At 43.2% G+C, this 27,841-nt stretch overlaps 2 protein-coding genes across 11 annotated transcripts in view; one reads left to right on the plus strand and one right to left on the minus strand.

Annotated features, from left to right (window-relative positions):
• LOC105482339 (PWWP domain containing 2A) overlaps positions 1–15,859 on the plus strand; it is a 73,998-nt gene extending 58,139 nt beyond the window's left edge. For 8 of the 10 annotated variants that reach the window (XR_011624504.1, XR_987548.3, XR_011624511.1 and 5 more), the window contains one exon: positions 4,886–15,859. Coding sequence is in view for 1 of the 10 variants with exons in the window: in XM_011742368.3 (XP_011740670.1) it covers positions 4,886–4,938 (53 nt within the window). In the remaining 9 variants the exon portion in view is untranslated. The remainder of the gene's footprint in view (positions 1–4,885) is intronic. The other 2 variants (XR_011624505.1, XR_011624510.1) reach the window with 2 other exon arrangements.
• Positions 2,996–27,841, minus strand: part of LOC105482338 (tetratricopeptide repeat domain 1) — a 56,422-nt gene continuing 31,576 nt past the window's right edge. Inside the window, exons 5-8 of the mRNA XM_011742365.2 lie at positions 25,419–25,455; positions 19,051–19,199; positions 17,543–17,597; positions 2,996–3,608 (exon numbers count right to left, since the gene is read on the minus strand). Coding sequence (XP_011740667.1) covers positions 3,475–3,608; positions 17,543–17,597; positions 19,051–19,199; positions 25,419–25,455 — 375 coding nt within the window. The 3' untranslated portion in view covers positions 2,996–3,474. The remainder of the gene's footprint in view (positions 3,609–17,542; positions 17,598–19,050; positions 19,200–25,418; positions 25,456–27,841) is intronic.

A 27,841-nucleotide genomic window follows, 5' to 3' on the forward strand; every position in this document is an offset into this window, starting at 1 on the left:
GTTACCCAGGCTGGAGTACAGTGGCATGATCTCAGCTTACTGCAACCTCCGCCTGTCGGGTTCAAGCGATTCCCCTGCCTCAGCTTCCTGGGTAGCTGGGACAGGCGCCCGCCACCATGCCCGGCTAATTTTGTATTTTTAGTAGAGATGAGGTTTTGCCATATTGGCCAGGCTGGTCTGGAACTCCTGACCTCAGGTGATCCACCTGCCTCAGCCCCCCAGAGTGCTGGGATTACAGGTTTGAGCCACCGCACCCAGCCTCCAAAAATTATTTTGACCCATTGCAATATTGTTGGAATAAGAATATGTACAACATCACAGTGTTACTACCTTAAAAGTAAATTCTGGTATGCTTTTTTGGTGGGGGGTGGGAAGCATCATATAACTTTTTAAAATTTTTTGAGATGGAGGCTTGCTCTGTCTCACAGGTTGGAGTGCAGTGGCGTGATCTTGGCTCACTGCAATCTCCAGCTCCTGGGTTCAAGCAATTCTCCTGCCTTAGCCTCCCAAGTAGCTGGGATTACAGGCATGTGCCATTGTGCCTGGCTAATTTTTATATTTTTAGTAGAGATGGGGTTTCAGCATGTTGGTCAGGTTGGTCTCGGACTCCTGACCTCAGGTGCTCGCCCGCGTTGGCCTCCCGAAGTTCTGAGATTACAGGTGTGAGCCACGGTACCTGGCCATAGCTTTAAAATCATACATTCTAGCAGCAATAGGCAAATACAGGCCACCTTCCTACCTTAACACTTACTTTCTACTTTTGAACTCTGAAGATTTTCTATGGTCAAACATTTTCAAAAGGTTTGAATATATCTTTTCTTACAAATGTTAGAAGCAGCAAAGTAACAGTGCCCGATAAAAACTCCTTGGCTTAAGCAAACTCACACCTGCTGACATCCTTTCCTTTCCAGACAATGCACTGCTTGGCCCACCCACTGGGAGCATGTAATGTTGGCCTTGTGTAGCACCTATAAGATTTCAGTGTGATTGAGAGGAAGAGGAGGACGAAGCCTAAGAAACAAAATCTCTACACTCACGGCAATGGTGGTCTCGGGCATCTTCTCTTAACCAAAGCTGTTTCTAGATGAACAAGTCTATTTCCTATTCCTTGGAGACACAGACAGTCCTTCAGGAATCTCAGCCCTGATTTTGCTAAGTCTAAGCCATTGAGCTCCAGGCACAATCTGACAGTAGTTCTCAAAATGTAGTCCAAGGCTCTGTAGGCGTTCTGGAGACCCTTTCAAGGTGTCTATCTGGCCAAAACTATTTTCATAATACAAAATTAAAGGGTCTACTTTTTTCACTGTCATCCTGTCAATGACTGCACTGTGATCTCATGACAAACTGAATATAGGAGATGTGAGACTCTTGCTGTTTTCTATCAAGCCATGCATTAAAGAGATTTGCAAAAATGTCACTCTTCTCACTAAAATGTGTCTTTGAGTTGGAAGATTTTTTCATAAAAATTAAAAAAAAATTCATTAAAACTTTTTTTTTTAGAGACAAGGTCTGTGTCACCCAGGATGAAGTGCAGCAGTGGGATCATAGCTCACTGCAGTCCTCAACTCCTGGGCTCAAGCAATCAATCCTCCTGCCTCAGCCTCCCAAGTAGCATGAAGCCACTATGTCCAGCTAATTTTTTTTTTTTTTTAACTTTTTTTTGTAGAGACGGAACCTTGCTATGTTGCTTAGGCTGGTCTGGAGCTCTGGTCTCAAGCAATACTCCCACATTGGCCTCCTAAAGTGCTGGGATTACAGGCATAAACCATCCATCGTTCCTGACTTGACATAAAATTATTGATAGTAACATGAAACGTGTTATTTTTTAAAGGGATTAAATACTTTAAAATTTTCTATCTTTTTAATATACTAAATATTGATATAATGCACATAAGTGGAAATGCTCTTAAAATTTTTTTTGCAGACTATGAAGGGCTCCTGAAATAAAAGTTTGGGCACGGTGGCTCACACCTGTAATCCTAATGCTTTGGGAGGCTGAGGTGGGTGGATCACTTTGAAGCCAGGAGTTCAAGACCAGCTTGGCTAACATGGTGAAACTCTGTCTCTACTAAAAATACAAAAAATTAGCCAGGTGTGGTGGTACATGCCTGTAATCCCAGCTACTCTGGAGGCTGAGGCAGGAGAATTGCTGGAGCCTGGGAGGCAGAGGTTGCAGTGAGCCAAGATTGCACCACTGCACTCCAACCTGGGTGACAGAGCGAGACCCCGTCTCAAAAAAGAAAAAAAAAATTGAGAACCACTGTCTAGCATAATGCTGGCTGCACAGGAAGCACTCAACACTCACTTCCAGACCATCCAGTATTCATACAACTTGTATGATTTTTCACGCATACATTTTTGGGAAAATTGGATGCCAGATTTAACACAGTTTCTTCTGAGGTTCACTTTGACCAAAAGGAAAAAAAAGATCAAAAGCTTTTAGGAACAGATCAGAAGAATCACATAGTCCTTAACACTGGGAGTATGACTGACTACTGCACGTCACTTACGGAATTATATGTGTAATTTACTTCCAAGATGAAACTTGCATGGCAATGCTTTTGACACTCAAACCAGAGCAACTGCAAGCTTTTCACTAGCATCAACTGATGAGGAGAAAAATATTCTATCTTTGACACCTCTGGGTTCATGTAGTTGAAAAGAATATGGTTTTGTTCTGGGATTCATATACTACCATTCCTTGATGAAGCTATTTTAAGTTAAAAATACTAACATTTGGTCAAAAACAGATTTATAATTATCTACACAAACCTGGTGGGGCCCAAGACAGCTTGTAAGGTGGACTTTCTGAATTCTAGTACATGGTAGAATGGTCAACTCTTCAAGATAAATCTACAAGGCAACAAAAACTTTGGGCAGATTTGTGGAATCTGTTATGAGTAACCCTGCTTGAAACCAACACTGCTCCCAAAGCCAGAGAAGGCTTCTGCCTTAGTTGTCATTACGTGACAAAATTCACAACCCAACCCAGACCTAAGCACAGAAAGCTTTTATTACCACAGAGGAAATCAGGAAATGCTGGAGGCAGCCTCGTTAGCTGTGTGATCAGGGAGGGGACAGGCAGGCGGGAACCCGTCATCAGTCATGTCTGGGCAGTCTCCCAACCAACAGGTCTGTTTGGTTCAGGAGAGGCTTTTGCTGGGCTGTGTGTCTGTGTGGATAAGGAAGGTCAGCCTCGACAAATGGGCTTCTTCCTGGACATAGGACAGCCAGAACCGGGATACCAGCTGCACAGACACCACCTTAAAATGGAAATCAAATTAGGTTCATTACATCAGGAAGTACATTTCACCCTGATCATAAAGGAGGGAAAAGGGAGCACTAGGCTCTACTGGATAGCCTTTCTTTTAGATAAGATGCTTTTAAAAGTTAAACATTGGCAGGGCCTTTCCCCTTGCTAACAGCAAGCAGCACACAATTCCAAGTCAGCTTGTAAAGCTATTGTTATCTTTGTTATCTGTTATTATTTGGATTTTGAACGAAATTGATGGAGTACGAGCCGGTAGAGGAATCCTGTTTGATCTGGAAATTTTCCGTGGAGAGCCCAAAAGGTCGGAGAACCAAGTTCCCAAGATCTTTTAATTTACCTGTAATGTAAAAGCAAAAACTCAAATGAATACAGGAATGAACAGAAGCAGGAAGGCACCAATTAATCTTGCCTTACCACTGAGTACAAAATATAAAAGCATCTCTTTGCAGTTAAAGAAATGCCTACTTTTAATATGATGAAAGCTTGCAGGAGAGTTCCCAACCCCTCTTCCCCACTCAGCAGTGCAGTCACTTCAGTGCCGTCCACCCCCAGCCTGTGCTTCCACAGATGAGAGTGGAGTCCTGCTGGCTCTCTCTGGGAGATCAGAGCCTCCTGTCCTAACTGGCCAGTACTATCAAAGGACACAGGCTTCTGGGGTGAGTTCTGGGAAAACCAACTGCTGTTCCAGTGAGGCTCAAGGCACCCTGCCAAGCCAGGTCTGCCTGGTAGTGAGGGCAGAGGTCCCTCCAAGTCTCTTTTCTCTAGAACGGCAGCAGCCACCTGCTAAATTTAATTCAACTCAGTCCTTTTCCACTGAGCTTGGATTCATATTCAAGAGCTTCCTGCTTTCCTAAGCAAATCCTTAGCTTCTGTACCAGACTAGCCATTTCTTAGAAATGGGATCTTGTTCATTTGCACAGCAACCTCAATAAGACCTCAAGAGTCCACGCTCCTCTTCCCAAGTTTCAGGCTTTATTTACACATGACTTGAGTGAGATATGTAAGTCAGGTGTGGTGGCTAACACCTGTAATCCCAGCACTTTGGGAGGTTGAGGTGGGTGGATCACTTGAGGTCAGGAGTTTGAGACCAGCCCGGCCAACATGGTGAAACCTTATCTCTACTAAAAATACAAAAATCAGCTGAGGGTGGTGGCATGTGCCTGCAGTCCTAGCTACTAGGGAGGCTGAGGCAGGACAATCGTTTGCACCCGGGAAGCAGAGGTCGCAGTGAGCTGAGATTGCGCCACTGCACTCCAGCCTGGGCGACAGAGTGAGACTCCGTCTTAAAAAAGAAAAAAAAAAAAAAAAAGTCACGGTGTATAGCCGACGGTTCTTGCCAAGTGTGGTGACTCATGCCTGTAATCCCAGCACTTTTGGGAAGCTGACGCAAGAGGACGGTTTGAGCCCAGTAGTTCTAGACCAGCCCAAGCAACATGATGAGACGCTCATCTCTACAATTTTTTTTTTTTTTTTTAAAAACAAAAAACTAACAGTTCTTATGCTGTTTTAAGATATAAGGAACATTTGAAACTAGGAATGTTCCAGAAAATTTTGGCGGGGATGGGTGAATAAACAGTTTCAACCTTTTCTAAACTGCTTTAATTTTTCTTGCAGGTCTGCTTCCAGTGGAGGTGAGAATGGGGGTAGACGAAAAGAGAAATCCCTAATCATCAGAGGCACAGGCTCCTTCCCACTTCCTAGCAGCTTTTCTCACTCTGAGACCTCCCATCTTAGAGTAAAGCCCAGGTAAAGCACTTAAAGAATGCATGGCCTTGGCTGGGTACAGTGGCTCACACCAGTAATCCCAGCACTTTGGGAGGCTGAGGCAGGAGGATCACGTGAGTCTAGGAGTTTGAGACCAGCCTGAGCAACATAGGGAGACCCTGTATCTACAAAAATTTAAAAATTAGCTAGATGTGGGGGAACACGCCTGTTGTCACAGCTATGCAGAGGCTGAGGTAGGAGGACTGCTTGAGCCCAAGGAGTTCAGGGCTGCAGCGAGCCATGATCGTGCCATTGCACTCCAGCCTGGGTAACAGCAAAAAAGACGCATGGCCTTTACATTTTCCAGGCCTCCCTAATAACGCATGGTAAGAACTTTTAGTCTCAGGCTTAAGAACTAGCCCAAGGAAGCTCACCATGTCCAGAGAAAGGCCAACCCATCTTTGGATGAAACAGTAAATTGAGAAAGCTCCCAGAACCTGGGATGGCCGTTCTCCAGGCAGGCCTCCGAAACCTAAACCTGGGACACACACGTTCAGTGCTGCTGCTTGTGTCAGGAAACCACCGGCACAAACCCTGGGTGCCTGCACACGGGAGCGGCACAGCCTCGGGCACATGTGTGTATAGGGAGGGGCTCACAATAAGCAAGAGTAAGACAGGGCAGCCTCAGGGCAACCTGAGTTAGCAACACCAACCAGGAACGCTGGCAGTTTGTCCTGGGGTTGGAAAAAGAGGACAGGGAAGGGGGGAAAAAAACCCATCAAAAGCAGCCCAATAAAATGTTGGTACTGGGAAATCCTTGGCTCTTGTGATACGGAGTGAGTGAAGTGAGAATGACTCTCAGGAGCCACTCACATCAGACTCTCGAGGAGGGGCAGTTCCATGGTGGAGAAGCCTCCGGTCCAGGCCTACTCTGGATGGTCCACTGAGCCCAGGGCCACTACGTGGATGGAGGGATCATTGCAAGCTCATCTCCAGTGCCAGAAAAACAATTTAAAGTACAGACTGGAGATTTTACTTGGCATCTATTATGTGAGCCACTGGGATGTCAAGAATAAAAGTAGCTTCCATGCACAGCGATCACAGTCTAGTGGGGAGGCAGACCCAAAAGACTGAGGTGTGCCCAGAAGTGCTTTCTGACCTTGCAGGAGCACGAGGAAGCCTTTTCAGAAGAGGCCGCATGCCACAGTGCTCTAGGGGATGGGAATCGGTCCCGGGTGATGGCATGTCACCGTGCTCCAGCGATGGCAGTGTCCTCAGGCAGCAGTGGCTTGGCTTTAGGCTGGTCTGCACGAAAGGAGGTTTCCCTCTAGTGCAGAAAGCCCATTCCAAGCTAAGACTGCAAATATTCAAACTGCCAAAGAGAGGAAGAATTCTCTTTCCCAGGCTCTCACTTTGCCTAACTGGCTAAAGGGCCTGTCTGCCACAAGTCACCTCTGAACTTTTAGCTTGTGTGATTCTATGGTGTGGCAGTCATGAAGATGTACTTCTCCAAATGCAGGGGACACAGTGGCTGCACTCTAAAATCCATCAGCACGTTCCTGCAGAGGCCACCCTTCCCACCTGCGGCTTCCAGCCAGCGCCTGAGCATGCGAGGGGCAGGCCAGGGACTCGTCTGAGGGGCAGCGCTGGCTCCCCAATGGCTTTGTTGAAACTTTCTCAACACCACACTCCAGTGGAAAACTCCCCCTCCCCCGCTCCTCCTCCTCCACAGGGGTCTGCCAGCTCTGCCAACATCCTCCAGCTCCCAGCCCCATATTCCCTTGCAGGTGTTTCCCCCAATAAATCTCTTGTACTTTTAATCCTATCTTGGCATCTGTTTTTTGGATGATCCAGACTAACACATAGATAATTATTCTTTTTCCTTCAATTCCAGTATCTCTGCCTTTATAACATTCCACATTAATTTCACCAACCATCACTTACAGGAAAAAAAAAAAAAGAAAAAAAAAGAAAAGAAAACGCAAAATTCTGCTTTCTAAACAAGACTACATATATATAATACCTGGCAGGTAGCAGGTATGTAATAAAAGACACACAAATAGTCTCTGCATTAGAGAAGACCTAAGGTCACCTGATATAGATTAATTCAACCAACATGTACTCATTACATGTGTGTGGCACCTTGCTGTGTGTAGTAGAGATGCAGAGATACATGACATGATCTATACACCAAAACAAGTTTAGAATTTGACAAGGAAGAAAAGACATACACGCAAAACCAAATTCATATGTAGCTGAGTTATAACATGCCATGAGAGTCAGGAAGGGGAAGATTCCTTCGGCTGGGGCAGGAAGAGAGGAAAGGGGTGGAGGAAAGAGAAGATTTGGTCTATCTTTGTCTAAGAGTTTGCACTTGAACCAGGCACCAAAGGCCATAGGACTGCAACCATATGAGACAGAGGTGGTGTCAGTGCAAGCCCAAACAGTGTGCGCCAATGCACAGAGGTAGGTAGGCGAGCTGTGTGTCCAATGGGGCTGAAGCGGGGCAGGCAGGTGCCTCCCGCCAGGCCCTCCTGAGCCAGGCCCATCAGCCTACAGTTCCCATGCCACAGGAAGCCTCTGATGGCTTGAGAACTGAGTGTTCAGGGTTAGTAATCCTGTGGCAAAATGAAGAATGAACCAGAAAGGGAGACCCTGGGGGTGGTTCTGACAGAAAGTTAGGCCCACATTATGGGAAAGAGGCCATTTATTCACTGAACAAACATTAACATTTCTACAGTGCTTGGGTAGATGGGCTCTGAAGCCAGAGTGTGGTCAGTGGAACACAAAGAACAGGGCAAAACAGTATGGTAGAATCAACAAGTTTTAAGTGACTGAAAAATTTACTTTTTGCTGTTTGTGCCAATGACAGAGAAGCAACAGCATTCAGTAGAGCTCAGGCTCCTAAATATAAGCACACTCACACATTTTTCTGCCTGCAGTTTAAGAGTCAGGTTGGGTGCTCAGAGGCTAAAGCAGCTTCCTTGTATCCAAGTAGGATCATCTGCCAAACTAGCCTATCTACCACACTTTCCACTGGTTGTCAAATTCTGTCTTCCTTATCTGGACACTAATCAATGAGGTTTCCTTGTTTCCACCTATAGCACAGGCGGCACCATCACTTGGCCTGAATATGTCCACATGTCCCTAACTATTAGGATCTCATCTATCAGACTAGATCCCATGGCAAAGAGAAGAGTACAAAACTACTCGTGCTTAGACCAGAATGTTTAGAAACAGGCATCAGAGTGCTTGCCACTGGATTCAGTTGATAAATATTAATTTCTCTGCCAAGTAGCATATCACAATAACCCAACTGATTTGTTATGCATAATTTCTCTTTGGAGATACTGACTGTGCACCAGGCAGTTTACCCTGAGCAAAACTAGGAATGCTGTGTTTTCATCTCCTTAAGATCACTCGGGCGTGGATTCGATGGAACAGCTCCTTTGGGACTTTCTTCTCTGTTTAGATGAAACAAATTGCATACAACTGAATCCTAATACCACATTTCCTCCTGTGAGGCAGGAAACTAAGGCATGCAGCTAACTCTAGCTTTTCTCTAAGCAAAAGGCAAATCAAGAGAGCCCAGGGTAGAAAGGATAAAATTCACGCCCAATTCAAATTCTTATACAGGCAGACTTCATTTTGTTGTGCTGTGCTTTTTTGTGCTTTACAGTTATTGTTTTTTTTCACAAACTGAAGACATGTGGTAATCCTGCATCGAGCAAGTTTGTCAGCACAATTTTCCCAATAGCACATACTCATTTTGTGTCTCTGTTTCATATTTTGGTAATTCTCATTTCAAACCTTTTCATTATTATTACATCTGTTATGGTCATCTGTAATCGATGATCTGTGAGGTTACTATTGTAATTGTTTTGGGGTGCCACGAACTGCACCTGCATAAGACAGCTAACTGAACTGATAAGTGCGGCGTATGTTCTGACTGTTCCTCTGACCAGCCATTCCCTTGTATCTCTCCCACTCCTCAGGCTTCCCTCTTCCCTAAGCCACAACAATATTGAAATTAGGTCAATTAATAATCCTGTAATGACCTTTAAGTGTTCAAGTAAAAGGAAGAGCCAGACTTTAACAAAATTAAAAGTGCTACTTCAATGAACACAGGAATAAGAAAGCAAAACAGCCTTATGGCTTATATGGAGAAAGTTCTAGGTGTCTGGATAGAAGGTCAAACCAGCCACAACATTCCCTTAAGCCAGAGCCTTGGATTGCCACAGCAAGGCCCTAACTTTCTTCTGTCCTACCAAGGTTAAGTGAGGAAGCTGCTTTAAGGAAAGACGCTGTCTCCATAACATAAAAGAGAAAGGTGGAGCAGCAAAGGCTGATATAGAAGCTGCAAAAAGTTATCCAGAAGATCTAGCTAAGATCACTGATGAAGGTGGCTACACTAAACATGTTTTTAGTGTAGATGAAAGAGCACTATATTGAAAGAAGATGCCAGATAGGACTTTCATAGCAACAGGAGAGAACAATTCAATGCCTGGCTTCAAAGGACAGGCTGACTCTCTTGTTGGGCTAATGCAGCTGGTGACTTTAAGTTGAGGCCAGTGCTCATTTACCATTCCAAAAATCTTAGGGCCCTTAAGAATGATGCTAATCTACTCTGCCTGTGCTCTAGAAATGGAACAACATAGCCTGGATGACAGCACATCTATTTAGAGAATAATTTACTAAGCACTTTAAGCCCATTGTTGAGACCTACTGTTCAGAAAATATTATTATTTAAGAAATACACTTCATTGGCCGAGTTTAATGGCTCACGCCTGTAATCCCAGCATTTTGGGAGGCCGAGGCAGGTGGATCACGAGGTCAGGAGATCGAGACCATCCTTGCTAACACGGTGAAACCCTGTCTCTATTAAAAAACACAAAAAATTAGCCGGGCTTGGTGGCGGGCGCCTGTAGTCCCAGCTACTCGGGAGGCTGAGGCAGGAGAATGGCATGAATCCAGGAGGCGGAGATTGCAGTGAGCGCACCACTGCACTCCAGCCTGGGTGACAGAGCGAGACTCTGTCTCAAAAAAAAAAAAAAAAAATAAATAAATAAAGAAAAAGAAAAAGAAATACGCTTCATATGGCTATGGCTGCTGAGATGGTCAAAATACCAACATTAACAGGAGTTTGAAAGAAGCTGATTTCACCCCTCATGGATGACTTTGAGGGGGTGAAGACTTCAGTGGAGGAAGTTGCTACAGATGTGGTGAGAATAACAAGATAACTAGAATTTGAGTGGAGCCTGAAGATGTGACTGAATTGCTACAATTTCATTATAAAACTTAAATGAATGAGGATTTGCTTGCTGTGGATGAGCAAAAAAAGTGGTTTCCTGAGATGGAATCTACTCCTGGTGACGATGTTGTGAACATTGTTGAAGTGACAACAAAGGATTTAGAATATTACATAAACTGGCTGGGCACAGTGGCTCACTCCTATAATCCCAGCACTTTGAGAGGCTGAGGCAGGCAGATCACTTGAGGTCAGGAGTTGGAGACCAGCCTGGCCAACATGGTGAAAACCTATTTCTACAAAAATAGAACAATTAGCCGGGCATGGTGGCATGTGTCTGTAATCCCAGCTACTTGGGAGGCAGAGGCAGAAGAATTGTTTGAACCCAGGAGGCAGAGGTTGCAGTGAGCCAAGATTGTGCCACTGCACTCCAGCCTGGCGACAGAATGAGGCTCTGTGTCACAAAACAAAACAAAACAAAAAAACCCCCAAATATGACATAACCTTAGCTGATAAAGCAGCAGCAGGGTTTGAGAGGACTGAGTCCGATACTGGAAGAACTATTGTGGGTAAAATGCTATCAAATAGCACTGCATGCTACTGAGAAATCTTTCATGAAAGGAAGAATCAACTGATGTGGCAAACTTCCTTGCTATCTTATTTAAAGATACTGCCACAGACACTCCAGTGTTTAGCAACTACCACCTTGATCAGTCAGCAGCCATCCACGTGGAGGCAAGGCCCTCCAGCAGCAAAACGATTACAACTCCCTAAAGGCTGAGCTCATCATCAACATTTTTTAAGCAACTTTTTGATTTCCCAGTGCATACAGAAGTCACGTTTATATAATACTATAGTATGCACTGGGAAATCAAAACATTCTTGTGACTCGCTTTATTGTGCTGGTCTGGAACTGAACCTGCAACATCTCTGAGGTACGCCTGTATTAGACCTTGGGTAAATTCGAGGGCTGAAAGAAGCCTTACCAAGAATTTTCAAAGGAGTGGGAACTATTCTCCTAAGAAGCCTCAGGATAGCAATTAGGAAATGAAGACAAAAGCAAAGCACTGAAAATCTACTGACATTCTCTACTAAGGGAACAACCAACCACAACAAGGAATTGGTTTCTTGTGGAATGTGGCCAGAGTACAAAATCCTGCAGGTGTACAGTCTGTAATGACAGGTATCAGGTAGAATAGTGTGAGAAATGTGGGGGGGTGGGGGGAAACCAGACTCTGGGTTCCTGTACCTACATGTGTGGCTTCAGCAGCTTTAAGAGGGGTGGTAACAAGTCAGTCTTTCTTGTGAGCCTCAGTGAGGGAGCGATTCTAGGACCTTCTACTACTTGCAAAGCAGAAAAGTACACGATGTCCAGGTATAGCCGGAAGAATATGCTGAACTTGGCAATGACATGTTAATTCTATCTCCGCATGTAGCTCTTGAATGTGGCACTCATACAAGATGATATATATATATATTTTTCTTTTGAGACAGGGTTTCACTCTGTTGCCCAGACTGGCATGCAGTGGTGCCATCACAGCTCACTGCTGCTTTGACCGCCTGGGCTCAAGGAATCCTCCCAACTTAGCCTCCCAAGTGTGAGACTACAGGCACATGCTACACGCCAGGCTAATTTTTTATTTTTTTTTGTAGAGACAGGGTCTTGCTATATGCTGCCTAGGCTGGTCTTGATCTCCCAAGCTCAAGGGATCTTCTTACATAGGTCTCCCAATGTGCTATAGGCATGAGCCACCATGCCAGGCTCCAGATGGTATTCTTAATTCAGTTCACAATGTGCCCTCATCAGATTGCTAGTGGCCAGGAGTGAACAAATGAGTGACTTTAGGAATCAGGAGACCAGGAATATGTCCTAGAAAGTGAAGGTATGAGTGGAAAACCTGGGTTGGATACGAACAAGGCCCACATGTGTGCCAGAGTGGCCAGGGCAGGGGCAGCAGCAGGTGCTGGTGAAAGGAAGGTGGATTACTGGGGTAATGCCCTGTCTTTGTGTCTATGGTTTCTTTGAGAGAAGTAGGTAAGTTTCAAGTGGCTGCTCTAGGTCAAGGTGGGGATAGGCACCTGGCAGCTCTTGGTTAAGGCAGGAAGAGCAGCATCTCATGGAATGGTCAGAACACAAGCCATACTTGTGTTCTGGGACCTACTCCCTACCCAGGACCTGGGGCAAGGGAAGCTTGGTATCCCCCGCACACCCAGTAAGTGGTAATGTAACTGACTCTATTCCTCCAGTGGCAACTTGTCCAAATAGAGAGCTGAGATCTGAAGTCTAGTGAATTGGAAGACCACACATTCTGAAATGTCTGCTTTCTAGTTTTTCTCTGCTGCAGCTACAACAGAAAGAAGAAAAGATAAAACTCAGTGCCATGGCTGCTTTTGCTCAGGAGGTGTCTCTCGGAGCAGAGCTGAATGCCCCTCTTAGCCATGCCCTCCTTTGGCCTTTAACTCCTCACCTGAGCTGCCTCTACATTCCGTCTCTCAACTCATCAGGGCCATTAAAGTTGAGTGTGCATCAGAAACACTTGAGGGGTTAAAACTAGATTGCTGAGTTCCATCCTAAATCTCTGATTCAGTAGGTCTGGGGTAGGGCCTGATATCATGCATTTTTGGCAGGTCCTTAGGTACTGATGTTCTGGGCACCATATTTGAGCTGCAGCCCCAAAAGGTTAACTTGCTTTGCAACTGGTGATTAGAATGTTGATGAGAGGGCGTATATTAAAAAATGAATTGTAAACACTCATCTCTAGTGATTAGAGGGATAAAGCTGCCTGGGTAGAGCTTCCCCGTTAGATAATGTGAAAAGTAGCCCACGCAGTTTCTATGTTACTTTTTGGAGAAAGTAGATGACTCTATCTGCTACCTCATAGTTCAATAAACTGAGATGACAGATCAAGGAAGAACCAAAAATATGTACATACAGATTTTATTGACAATTTCACTTGCTTGAAAGACTTCTTGGCTGGGCCAGCAAACAGGATAAAATAACTTGCAAATGATGACAGATGTCTTTACCCTATATCCTTTTCTATTTGGAATCAAAGTTTGTTTGGAGACCTGTAGCATCATCCCAGTATAAATCTCTTGCCCTCTCAGCATGGCTGCCAAAAAGAATGACTCATGTGCAAAGAACTAACCCCCAGGAAGGCACTCCTCCCATAAGGTGACACAGCCACACTTCTCAAGGGACTCCTGAGGGCAGAGCAGTAACATGGGGCGTTTGTCCTAAGAATCTTACAGTTGAGCAGAGGAGCTTCAGGGTTGCTGAGAGTGTCTCGTCAGTTTTACTTTTAAATGTTTTTTTTTTTTTTTTTTAAACTATTTACCTATGTGAGCAAAAAATTTAATACTGTAAAATTGAAACAATGAAATATACCCATAAAGGCTTAGATATACTCATAAAGGCTGTGTCTGCCATATGAAACCTGACTTCAGATCTTTATGTTCCTCAAACTAACCTGATTATTCTGATTATAAATGCTATACCATACATTTGAATTTACATAAAACACTATTTTTTGTTTTTTCTATATTGTGGTTTCACATGAGATTTTTCTTTTCTTTTTTTGGTTTTGAGAAAGGGTTTTGGCTCTGTTGCCCAGGGTGGTACCATCATAACACTGCAGACTTGACCTCCTGGACTAAGGCAATCCACCTCAGCCTCCCAAGAAGCTGGGACCACAGTCTTGTGCTACCACGCCTGGCTAATTTTTAAAGTTTTTGCAGAGATGGCGGTCTCGCCATGTTGCCTAGGCTGGTCTCAAACTGCTGGGCTCAAGCAATCCTCCCACCTTGGCCTCCCAAAATGTTGGGATTACAGGCATGAGCTACTGTACCCAGCCAACTTGTTATCCAGCTATTTAAGAAAACTGTGAAATCATTACATCAGAGAAAAAGCAAATAAAGCATCAATGACTAGTTGCTCAAAAATGCTGTGAGCCTCCTGGGATGCTGTGTGCAGGGTTTCTATTTCCATCTCATCACACTATCAACCACATATACCCTTAAGTTCTTTTAAACCTTACATTCCTTGGTTATTATGGCTGTGAGGCTAATTATCCCAGAGAAAAGGACAAACAAACAAACAAAAAAAAACAACCCAAAAAAACAAAACCCAACCCCCCACTCCAGCTGCTGACCACTTTCCTCAAGTGATGGTCTTGATGCTATCATGATCATCTTCTGCAAGGCCTGTGCCACTAGGACTAATGGCCACCCTGGGTCTCCTGTTCTAAAGATTATAAATGACACGCTAGAAAGGGCAAAGCAAATAATTGTTCTACCCACTAATAACGCCTATCAGGACTTTTTTCTCAAGGAGTACATAGCTCTTCTTTCTAATGAAAACGAAATTACAGATATGGAAGAAAAAACAAGTTAAAGAATACTGAACAAATCTAAATAAAAACCTATTTTGTACTACTAAAGGTGATCTACAGATTCAATGTAATCCCTGTCAAAACACCAATGACATTCTTCACAGAAATAGAAAAACCCTAAAATTTGCATGGAACCACAAAAGACCCTGAAAGCTAAAGTGATACTGAATAAAAAGAACAAAAGCTGTAATAGGCATCACACTACCTGATTTTATAATTTTCTTTTTTTAAAGACAAGGTCTCACTCTGTCACCTAGGCTTGAGTGCAGTGGCATCATTGTGGCTCAATGAAGTCTCAGCCTCCTGGGCTCAAGTGATCCTCCCACATTAGCCTCCTAAGTAGCTGGGACTACAGGTGCACACTAGCACATCTGGCTAATTTTTGTAGCGACAGGATTTTGCCATGTTACCCAGGCTGGTCTCGAACTCTTGGGCTCAGCCTCCCACCAAATTGCTGGGATTACAGGTGTGATCACACCCAGCCCACACTACCTGATTTAAAAAATGTTTAACTGCTTATTCTCCATAGAAGTCATCATTTTAACAGGAACTAGCATAAAGATCATGCAGTCCACTGTGAAAAGCTTGCTCGGAACTGCTAAGTGATATTAATTTGCATTCAGAATGTCTAGCCTCCAGGGATCTCACAGAACATGAACCAAAGTTACCTCATCTGTAACAAGGAGGAAGAACACCAGAAAAGCTCTTGTGGGGGCTGAAATTCCATGTAAAGAGTGATTTCTCTCTTCTAGGTTATCTACTGTGGGGTAACACCTAGAGCAGAGCAGTATCTTATTCATGATTTCTATACTCATTAAGGGAAAAGAATCTAGCCATTCAAACTACACATGTGTAACAACACACATTATTTACAAAGCAACTTAAATTGGTTAAGTCTAATGACAGGTGAATTCATTTTAGAAGCAACTGAGGGAATGAATTCAATTTGAATTTTTTCAAATGAAGAGAATGACGTAAGAAACACTCAAAGCCTTGGAGACAGAAAATTCTGGTGCATTAGAATTTATAAAGACAAGGACAAATGGAAGTTTTAATTCCATCTGGAACAAACAGTAGGCAGTAAGATTCAGTTTGCACCAGTGCCTTCACTGGACTGGCTTTAAAAAAACGGACTAAGAGACCAAAGCCTTCCAGATCCACTATGGCCATTCACAAGGTCAACTTTTTTAGCAAGAAAATCAAATACTAAATGCAAATACTTTTTTTTTTTTTTTTTTGCTAAAATAGAGCATCATTGTTAGTAAAAATAGGTAAGAAAAATTTTGCTCTTTTCCCTCTTCTCTTTTTTGAGCCAGGGTCATGCTCTGTTGCCCAGTGAAGAGTGTGGTGGCACCATCATCGCTCACTGTAGCCTTGAACCCTCGGGCTCAACTGATTCTCCCATGTAGCTGGGACTATGGGCAGGCACGTGCCTGGCTAATTTTTTCTAGAGATGGGGTTTCACCATGTGGCCTAGGCTGGCCTCGAACTCCTGGGCTCAAGCAATCCTCCCAACTTGGCCTCCTAAAGTACTGGGATCACAGGAGCCACTCTGCCCGGCCAAGTTTAATTAAATAAGTAAATTAAGGGAAAAGCTCCCCCATCACCCACCCTTTTTTGGAAAATCTGGGGAGGGCTCCAGAGCTATCCCGAGTCTGAAGTAGCAATCTTTACAGTCTCTAGCCGGCAGGGGCCAGAAGACTCTGGATAGTCTAGGTTAATGGCCTCCTCTCAATCGACTTGGCTATCAGAATGATCCTTTGGGAAATTCGTTCCCATTCGCTGGATACTGATGTCTGAAGGCCATAAATGCCAGGCAGGCCCAATTTTATTTATTTATTTATTATTTTTTAGATGGAGTCTCGCTGTCTCCCAGGCTGGAGTGCAGTGGAGCGATCTCGGCTCACTGCAAGCTCCGCCTCCCGGGTTCACACCATTTTCCTGCCTCAGCCTCCTGAGCAGCTGGGACTACAGGTGCCCGCCACTACGCCCGGCTAATTTTTTGTATTTTTAGTAGAGACAGGGTTTCACCGTGTTAGCCAGGATGGTCTTGATCTCCTGACCTCTTGATCCGCCCCCCTCAGCCTCCCAAAGTGCTGGGATTACAGGCGTGAGTGCCCAATTTATTTTAAATGATTTTTCCTTTAGGGCCACATGATTGCAATTTATTAAACGTAATTCAAATAACAGATTTAGAAAATACTCATAAAGGAAAATACATGGCAGATCCTGACCAGCGAAATATCAGACAGGTTACAAGTGGAATAGACTTAAGTCTGTGTTCAGGAGCCCTCACTCCTCTTACTCAAGCAGATTGTTCGTGGGAGGTTCTCTGATTCCAGCTCTAAAATGCTTTGGCAAATACGAGAAATAACTAAACATGGATCAAATGAATCCATTTGCCCTACCCCTACCCCCAGTCTTTTTTCTCTTTACTCCTAATTCCTGTCTTCTCATGTGTTCTCAAACACTAAAGGGACTTTGAGTGCCATTTTCTAAATAAAAATTCTCATGATCTTGACTGCATCCTAATGAACTTCAAGGAGTGATGAGTCAATGAAGAAACTCAACGGTTTTTATGTAATTGTTATCTGAAATCGAGGTTGGTGGTATCCTAGGATTTTTAATTCCATTTAAGCATAATCCCAGGGAACTGAATTATGCTTAAATTCTTGCAAGCAAGAACAATTCCCAAGAAAATAAAAAAGGAAATCTGGTTTCCGAAAAAGCCAATATCCTCTCTCAGCCATGCTGCCCCTTCTGGGGTCAAAATAACTGAGAAGTCAGTAGCCCTGTGGTACTGCAGCCCACAGTAAAGGCAGAGTCAGAAACTTTTTCTAACTGTTGTGTCCTCCTCTAGTATTCACTATGTCCCCATCCTAGGTTCCTAGCTGTTTATGATCAAGCGAAAGTAAGAAGTAAGCTTACCTAACATCTCTTCTTTTAGTCTTTCATTACGTTCTTCAATTTGCTTAGGTAATCTCTGAGGAAAAGAAGAGAAACAAGGGTTGGTAAAAAAAAAAAAAATCCTTTGCCTTTATTTTGAATTTGAGAAACACAAGAATCCTAATGTGGAAATAAGATCAAATTAAGCATTATGTCTACGATCCTATTAAATAAAGGGGGAAAAAAAACCCCCAGTATTTATGTTTGTGGGTGTGCTACATAAAGACAGAAGTTCTGTTTGGGCCAGGTGCAGGGACTCCTGCCCTTATTCCCAGCACTTTTGGAGGCCGAGTTGGGAGGATCGCTTGAGTTCAGGAGTTTGAGACCACCTTGGACAACATGGCAAAGTGCCATCTCTACAGGAAATACAAAAATCAGCTGGGTGCGGTGGCATGTGTCTGTAGTCGCAGCTGAGGCTGAGGCGGGAGTGCTGCTCGAATCTGGGAGGTCGAGGGTGCAGTGAGCCATGACTGTGCCACTGCTCTCCAGCGTGGGTGACAGAGACCCTGTCTCAAAAAAAAAAAAAAAAAAAAAAAGTTTTGTTTGGCTCTATTTCCAGGTCTTAACAGAAAGCCTACACTAAAGGAGGGCATCAATACAAATTTAACAAATAAATATATACAGGAAAAAAGTCTGAAAGGATACATATCAGATGTTTACAGTGCTATATTTGTATTTTTAACTTTTTTTATTCATTTGTATTTTTCTTTTTTTTTAAGACAGTCTCACACTGTCACCCAGACTGGAGTGCAGTGGTGCAATCTCAGCTCACTGCAACCTCCACCCGCCAGGTTCAAGCAATTCTCCTGCCTCAGCCTCTTGAGTAGCTGAGATTACAGGCATGTGCCACCACGCCCAGCTAATTTTGTATTTTTAGTAGAGACAGGGTTTCTCCATGTTGGTCAGGCTGGTCTCGAACTCCCGATCTCAGGTGATCTGCCCTCCTCGGCCTCCCAAAGTGCTGGGATTACAGGCGTGGGCCACCGCACCCAGCCTGTTTGTTTAAGAGACAAGGTCTTACTCTGTTGCTCATGATGGAATGCAGTGATGTAGTCATAGCTCGCCGCAGCCTCCAACTTCTAGGCTCAATGATCCTCTCTGTCGCCCACGCTGCAGTGCAGTGGCATGATCTCAGCTCTCTGCAACCTCTGCCTTCTGGGTTCAAGCAATTCTCCTGCCTCAGCCTCCCGAGTAGCTAGGACTACAGGTGTGTACAACCGCACGCAGCTAATTTTTTGTATTTTCAGAAGAGATGGGGTTTTGTGTCTCGAGCTGGTCTCGAGCCCCTGGCCTCAAGTGATCTCTCCTCCTCGGCCTCCTGCAGTGCTGGGATTACAGGCATGAGCCACGACTGGCCTCCTATATATCTTGATAAGCTCCTCAAAAGCACAGAAATGGAATTTAACCGAGTCTGAAAGGATTATTTAGGACTCACTGGGCAGCAACACAAAGAATAGAAGGAAAAATATTAAAAAAAATTTAGGTTTTACCATACAAGCCTCTCTTGCTTGATGTACTGATGGATCTTTTTCTAATATAGATTTATAGTCTTCCAGGGCTTCATCTAGCTTGTCCGTCTTCTCATACAACTCCGCTCTCCTCAATATTGCCCTGATATAGCTGGGGTTTAACTGAATTGCTGTAAGAAGAGAAGAAATAATTTTTATCACAAAGAAAAAGGGCCTACATATCTTTGGCTATATCGGATTCCTTCATCAATCATCCTCCAAGGGTACGAAAGGAAGAGTCATTTGTCAAGTGCATACCTGATGCTTGAAAACTTTTTCCACAAAGAGCAAGACAGTAAAGACTGTAGGCTTTGTGGGCCAGACAGACCCTCTGTGTCGCAACTCCTCGGTGATGCTATTGTAGCACGACCGTAGGCACACATAGTACGTAAACAAAAAAGGGTGGGTGTGTTCCAATAAACTATTTATGGACACTAAAATTTAAGTTTACATACTTTTCACATTATCATGAAATATTTTTCTTTTGCTTTCCAATCATTTACAACTGTAAAAACCATTCTTATCTTTTAGGCTATCAAAAACAGGTGGCAGGCTGGATTTGGCTTGTGGCTGTAGTTTGCCATATCCTGGTCTATACTCCAAGTCCTGGTTTTTGCCCACTTGTCATTTACCCAGTCCAGGACAGGCCAGAACACAGAGTTCAAGTGAAAGAGTGAGAGAGATTTTTTTTTTTAGACGGAGTCTCGCTCTGTCGCCCAGGCTAGAGTGCAGTGGTGTGATTTTGGCTCACTACAACCTCCCCCTCCCAGGTTCAAGCGATTCTCCTACCTCAGCTTCCCATGCAGCTGGGATTACAGGCATGCACCACCACGCCTGGCTAATTTTTGTATTTTTAGTAGAGATGGGGTTTCACCATGTTGGCCAGGCTGGGTGAGAGATAATTTGAAGATACAAATTAAAGAGTTAAGGGAAACCAGTCTGGTGGCAGAGTTTATCATTCTCTTTTTTCTAGGTCTTGAGTACTAAGATTACATTTCTAGTTAAATCCTCACTGTTCCTTCAACCCTCAAACTACTGCTCCAGCACTATGAGGTGGTTGATGCACAGTATCTTTACCTTCATCCAGCATCAGCTGCCCTTCTAATAATCCTTTGCTATGTTTTGGTTCAGCATACCGCATTTCTTCTCATTTCTTCCGAGCTGTTTCTTTTTCTATTAGAAAGCAGTGCTGGCCAGCGGTGGTGGCTCACGCCCATAATCCCAGCACTTTGGGAGGCTGAGGCAGACAGGTTAGTTGGGGTCAGGACTTTGAGACCACCAGCCTAGCAACCTGGCGAAATCCCATCGCTACTAAAAATACAAAAATTAGCTGGGTGGGCCTGCAATCCCAGCTATTCGGTTGGCTTCGGCATAAGAATCACTTGAACCCAGGAGGCGGAGGCTGTAATGAGTGGAGACTGCATCACTGCACTCCAGCCCCGGCAACAGAGCGATAATACTGTCTCAAAAACAAAAACAAACAAACAAAAACAAACAAACAAAAAAACCCCAATGTCTTGGCTCTAGAACTTTTTTCTGTTCTCATAATCTATCCTTAATTTTAAAATTCATGCTTCCTGGTATATGTCTGGGCTATAGTGGTAAACAAGACAGACACAGTCCTTGTTCTCAATGAAGCCTTCTGCTATTCTAGTAGGCAAGAGTAGACAGGTATATACTTTCAATAGTCATAGTACTAAAATGAAAAATAAAACAAGGTCATGTAAATGCAAGTGAAGCGAGAAATGAGGTAACTTCAGAAAGTGGTCTCAGAATATGAAGAGGGACTATGTGAGACAGGCCAGCCACGTCAAAGGCTAAGGAGGAGTGTGCCAGGAAGAGGGACCAACAAGAATAACTCTGGCATGTTACCAGGCTGGGGACCAGAGGTTGAAATGTGAGGCCATGGAGGACCTTCTTGGCCAGCGAAAGGAGTTTGGACTTTTTCCTGAGTGTGATGAGAAGCCAATGGAAAGTTTTCAAGCAAGCTTCAGACATTGTCTGATTTACATTTTTGAAGGACTGCTTTGGCCGTAGTGTGGGGGTTGGGGCAAGACTGAAAGCTGTGAGATCGGCTGGAAAGCTAATGCAGTGGTCCAGATGAGAGAAGATGTTGGCTTGGTCTAAGCTGGAAATAGTAGAGATGGAAAAGAGCAGCTGGATTAGATTGTCTTTAAATCTGAGCCCACGGAACTTGCTAATTAATTAATTAGCCATGTGGCATGAAAGAACAATCAGGGATGACTCCCAGGGTTTAACTTAAGCAAGGGAATGGATGGTAATGCCATTTATTAGAATGGAAAAAATGAACTGCAAGTTCTGTGTGTGTATGGGGGCTGGGCACGTTAAATCTGAGGTGCCTACCAGACATCCAAGCAGAAAGAACAACTTTGCAGTGGGATACAGGACACTAGACTACAGGGCAGAAGTCAGAGCTGAAGACAGAAACTCTGCCATACAGATGGCATGTATTTATTAGTTTTATATTTAAAAATTCATTAATTTTGGCTTTTATCTTTATGTAAATACTCCTTTTGTTTCCCTTAATTGCATTTTTGTTGCTCCAATTTCTTTTTTTTTAGATGGAATCTTGCTCTGTCACCCAGGCTGGAGTGTAATGGGACGATCTCGGCTCACTGCAACCTCCACCTCCCGGGTTCAAGTGATTCTCCTGCTTCAGCCTCCTGAGTAGCTAGGATTACAGGCATGCGCCACCATGCCCGGCTAATTTTTGTATTTTTAGTAGAGACAGGGTTTCACCATAATGATTAGGCTGGTCTTGAACTCCTGACCTCGTGATCCACCAGCCTCAGCCTCCCAAAGTGTTGGGATTACATGCGTGAGCCACTGTGCCCGGCCTGTTGCTCTGATTTCTTAGGTTAAATAATCCATGCATTTTCCTTGTCAATTTAACTTTTAAAACAACAAATAAAAATTGTGTATATTTATGGTATATAACATAAACATAACATAATGTGTTTTTGAAATACACACACAAGGTGGAATGGCTACATTGTGCTAATTTATAGATAGTATTTAAAGCTTCAGAACTGAATGAGATCACTTAGGGAGAAAATACCGAGGGAAAACAAGAGAAGAGGGTCCCATGCTGGACTAAGATCTAGAGACTTCCAAAATGTTGAGGTTGACATAAAAGCTAACAAAGGAGAGTAAGAAGGAACAGCCAACAAAGCAGGGAAAAAACAAATAGACTTCATTAAAATTAAGAGAGAGAATTTTAAAGGAGAAAGGAATGATAAACTGTATTAAATGCAGGTAAGGTCAAGTAAAGTTAGGCTAGAGAAGCAACTACTAAATTGAGCAAGATGAAACTGTTGATGACCTTTACAAGATGGGTTTCAATGGCATAGATAAAACAAATGCTCCATGGAAGTGAAGTAAGGAGAAAATGGAAGACTAAGTAGAGACAGCCAAGTATAGACAATTATTTCAATGAAAGGGATCAGATAAATGGTATAGCAATTGAAGGGGAATATTGGGTCAGGAGAAGGTTTTCTGAAAGAACCCCAAACCTTGAGCTGGGCGCAGTGGCTCACCCCTGTAATCCCAGCACTTTGGGAGGCCAAGGTGGGCAGATCACGAGGTCAGGAGTTCGAGATGAGCCTGGCCAATATGGTGAAACCCCATCTCTACCAAAAATACAAAAATTAGCCGGGCGTGGTGGCATGTGCCTGTAGTCTCAGCTACTCAGGAGGCCGAGGCAGAAGAATCGCCTCCTGGGAGGCGGAGGTTGCAGGGAGCCGACATGGCACCGCTGCACTCCATCCTAGGCGACTGAGCGAGACTCTGTCTGAAAAAGTAAAATAAAAAATAAAAGATAAAAATGTTAGCTGGGTGTGGTGGCGTGCACCTGTAGTCCCAGCTACTTAGGAGACTGAGGTGAGAATGAACTTAAACTTTATGTCAAGGATGAAAACCCTGGAGCTCCAATATGACCTCAGAAATAAGCTCTTTGCCAAGGTTTATCAATTGAGAGAGGGGAGAGAGACAGAGACAGAGACAGAGACAAAGACAGAGAGAGAGAGAGAGAGAGAGAGAGAGAGAGAGAGAGAGAGAGAGTGTGTGTGTGTGTGTGGAGGGTGGGGGATGTCGGGGGCTCTCGATACAAACAAACCATATTGATATAAATGTAATTTGCCTATGAATACAATGCATGTATCCATAACGACCATGTCTAACCACATAAATATTAGTTTAAGCAAATCCAAAAACAAATGTGGAAAACACTTTCGCTGGAAAGCACTTTCTTCTCCTTTCCCTCATTTTCTAGGCAAGGCTCCTACACTTCGGGCTGCAGCTGGAAGTAAACTGTTTCATATGGAAATGAACTATTTCTAACAATATACCATGCTAATCACGCTTACAAGGCATTTTTTCACCATTTGGTTACAGAGAAAGAAGCTCTGAAAACCAGCAGCTTGTTCCTAATTTAAACTTCTCAAACCCACACATCCTCACATAAAGGAAATAGGTTAAATAACTTCTTCCAAACAAAACAGTACATTCAGAATTAGTTCCAGTCCAACTTGGTAACAGATCAGAAGTGGTCTTCTATATTATAATATAGAAACAGTTTCAGACACTATAAGGAAATACAAAATATAAAGAAAAGAAAGCCAGTAGAGAGGGCAGCAAATTAATTAAATAAAAAAATAGGAGTGTCAGAGGCATTTGAATCAGAGTGGCTCCATCTTGAATAGGGGCTAGGTAAAATAAGGCTGAGCCCTACTGGGCTGCATTCCCAGGAGGTTAAGGCATTCTTAATCACAGGATGAGAGAGAAGGTTGGCACAAGATACAGATCACAAAGACCCTGCTGACAGAACAGGATGCAGTAAAGAGGCTGGCCAAAACCCACCAAAGCCAAGATGGCGATTGAAGTGACCTCTGGTCATCCTCACTGCTTCCTATATGCAAATTATAATGCATTAACATGCTAAAACACATTCCCTCCAGCACCACGATAGTTTACAAATGCCATGGCAACATTCAGAAGTTACCCTATATATTCTAAAAAGGGACCCTCAGTTCTGGAAAATCTCTGCCCCATTCTTGGAAATCTCATGAGTAATCCACCCCTTGCTTAGCATATAATCAAGAAATAACTGTAAGTATACTTCACTGAGCAGCCCACACTGACTGCTGCTCTGCCTATGGAGTAGCCCTTCTTTTATTTCTTTATTTCTCTAATAAACTTGCTTTTTCACTTTATGGTCTTGCCCTGAATTATTTCTTGTGAGAGGTCCAAGAATCCTCTCTTGGGGTCTGGATCAGGATCCCTTTTTGGTAACAGCAGGGGAATACACGCTTAGTGTGAGAGGGGATCTAGATAACATATAAGGTTCTCTTCCACTCTATAATTCTCCCAGAAACTATTACCCAAAGAAGAAAAACTAAAAAAATAGAAAACACAAAAATAGTGATTTGCTAGAAAAACTTCTGAGACTAAGCTGCAAGACAAAGTGATAATGTGTATTCTCCACATGAAGTTGGTTAGAGGCAAGACACCAGTCTGGCCTGTCAGGCAATTTTTGAAAAACAAAACAAAACCCCCAAAACACAAAAAAACTGTAGTGACCCTATGTCTGAGGTGTCGCTATAGAAGTTAGTGGGATGATAAGATCTTAATAGAACTTAGGTATCATATAGCAAAGGCTTGATTCATTGTGAATCTGAAAGGGTAAAAAAAATGATGTGAAGTAGGTTTGGAAGAATTATGACACCCGAAAAGACTATCAATTCACTAACGGAAACTGTCCCCCATCACAGTTGTCCCCCTTCTCAAAATACACAGATCCAAATGCTCTAACAGCAGCTATGATCTTCAATTTGAATCTCAACAGAAAGTAATTACAGGAGGTAAATTCTATTCCATGAGTTCTGTTGCCAAGATAGCACTGAATTTTTTTTTCTTTTGGAGACAGGGTCACTCTGTCACCTAGGCTGGAGTACAGTGGCATAATCATGGCTCACCACAGCCCCAACCTCCTGGGCTCAGCCTCCCGAGTAGCTGGGACTGCAGGCACATGCCACCACATCTGCCTAACTTTTGTATTTTTGGTAGAGACAGGGTTTCGCCATGTTGCCCAGGCTAGAATTTTTCTTCATGTATTTACCAGTAGAGGAGAAACTGACTGAACTATCCATTCAAAAGCAGTTACTCTAAGATGACTATTATATAGTATCTCTGAAAATACAGAATTATAAAGCTACCTCTTGAAAGGCCCCAGAGGAAGGGTACACATGTACAAGCGCACACCTGACCCAAAGCCCCTCTGTCTGACATAATGCTCCTGTATGTTAACATGTAGTGAGATAACAAAGCTGTACCTTTGCTGCAGTCATTGATGGCCATTTCTTTCTTGTCCTAAAAAGAAAAATAGTATTAATATGTGTTGCCCTAGTTTTATCTTAATGGCCCAAAGGCTTAATGACATGATCTGATCACTAATAACTGCTTATGGAGATACAGAATGGTTTTCAAAGGAACTACGTAAAAACCTGAATGTTACTTCCAAGACAAAATTCAAAATTTACGTGGGGATGGCTCTGATCTGAAAGCCTCCTGGTAACACATTATTCAAGTCGCTTCTTTCTGAAAGTGTCTTTAAAGATTGTTCTAACTGACCTATTACATTTGCAAGACACTTTACATTAGAATGCTGACATTGAGAAACTCTGTGACCTAAATCAGAGCAAATGACTGACATGTGAATAACTGAATTACCCTCCTCTCTGGCTAGTGGTTATACTATCATACTCCAAAGTTGTATATTTCAGAAAGTATACAGATGCTCCATCTACAGACACACAGTGTGGCTTGTCATGTAGTCTCAGTTATAAACCTTAATTTATCCACTGATCAAACAAAAATACAAAACACTTAAACAAAGTATTTAACTAATTGAACTTTCTGAATCTAGAAGCATGACACAGCAGAAAGAACACTGGATGTCAAAGACTGAATTCTGGTCCTGGCTCTGACAATAACCTGCTCTTTAACACTGGCCATGCTATTTTCCTTCTCTAGGGCTCAGTTTGTCTCATTTAAAATAGGAGCAGCGTGGACTGGATGTTATATAAGACGTCTTGCAGTTCTAAAATGTCCATTTTCCTGAAATTAGGAATTTTTGTATTACAGAAATAAGTTATTTCAAATAAGTGTTCAATATTCTCACAATGCCTACTGTATGTAGCAAATACTAAATATTCTCCAGAATATTTCAGAGCAATGCCAGCCAAATTGTTGCAGGATTCAATCAAAAGCAGTTTCAGGGCTGGGTGTAGCGGCTCACATCTGCAATCCCAGCATTATGGAGGATCAAGGTGGGAGGATTACTAGAGGTCAGGAGTTCGAGACCTGGCCAACATGGTGAAATCCTGTCTCTACTAAGAATACAAAAATCAGCCAGGCGTGGTGGCGGGTGCCTGTGATCCCAGCTACTTGGGAGGCTGAGGCAGGAGAATTGCTTGAAATCAGGAGGTGGATTTGCAGTGAGCCGAGTTCACGCCACTGCACTCAAGCCTGGGCAACAAAGCAAGACTCCGTTTCAGAAAATAAAAAAAAGTTTCAGGATGAAGAGTGACGACTTAATGAGTGTGGGGTATCCTTTTAGGATGATGGAAAAGTTCTGGAACTAGATAGTGGTGTTGGCTATATAACACTGTGAAGGTATTTTAATACACTGAATTGTATACAGTCGTGCACTGTATAATGACATTTCAATCAATGATAGATTGTGTATAAAACAGTAGTCCCATAGGAGTATAACGGAGCTGAAAAATTCCTATCACCTAATGACACAGTAGCCATCATAACATCATGGCATAACTTACTACTCAGATGTTGGTGTGATGCCAGGGTAAACAAACCTACTGTACTGCAAGTCATGTGAAAGTATAACACAGGCTGGGCATGGTAGCTCATGCCTGTAATCTCAGAACTTTGGGAGGTCAAGGTGGGTGGATCACCTGAGGTTGGGAGTTCGAGACCAGCCTGGCTAACATGGTGAAACCCCATCTCTATAAAAAATACAAAAAAATTAGCTGGGCATGGTGGTGCACACCTGTAATCCCAGCTACTTGAGAGGCTGAGGCAGGAGAATCGCTTGAACCCGGGAGGCAGAGGTTGCAGTGAGCTGAGATAGCACCACTGCACTATAGCCTAGGCAACAGAGTGAGACTCCATCTCCAAAAAAAAAAAGAAAGCATAACATATACGTAACACTTGATAAAAAATGGCTGTTACTGGTTTATGTATTTACTATACACTACTTTTTATTATGTTAAGAGTGCACTCCTTCCACTAAAACAAAAAGTTTACCATCAAACAGCCTCAGACAGGTCCTACAGGAAGTATGGAAGTATTCCAGAAGAGGGCACTGTTATCATAGGAGATGACAGTTTCCTGTATGTGTCGCTCTTGAGGACCCTCCAGTGGGACTCGATGTGGAGGTGGGAGACAGTGACACTGATGCTCCTGATCCTGTAGGCCTAGGCTACTGTGTGTATTGGCATCCTAGTTTTCAACAGAAAAGTTTAAAAATTGAAAAACAAAAAAAAAAACAGAAAAAACAAACCACTATTTAATAGAAAAAAGTATATAGAATAAGGATATAGCTGGGCATGGTGGCTCACGCCTATAATCTTAGTGACTCGGGAGGCTGAAGCAGGAGGACCACTTGAGGCCAGGAGTTCAATACTAATCTGTGAAACACAACAAGACCCCATTTCTTAAAAAATTTAAAAAAAAA

Source organism: Macaca nemestrina, chromosome 6, assembly GCF_043159975.1.
Source record: "Macaca nemestrina isolate mMacNem1 chromosome 6, mMacNem.hap1, whole genome shotgun sequence".
Classification (NCBI taxonomy): Eukaryota; Metazoa; Chordata; class Mammalia; order Primates; family Cercopithecidae; genus Macaca; species Macaca nemestrina.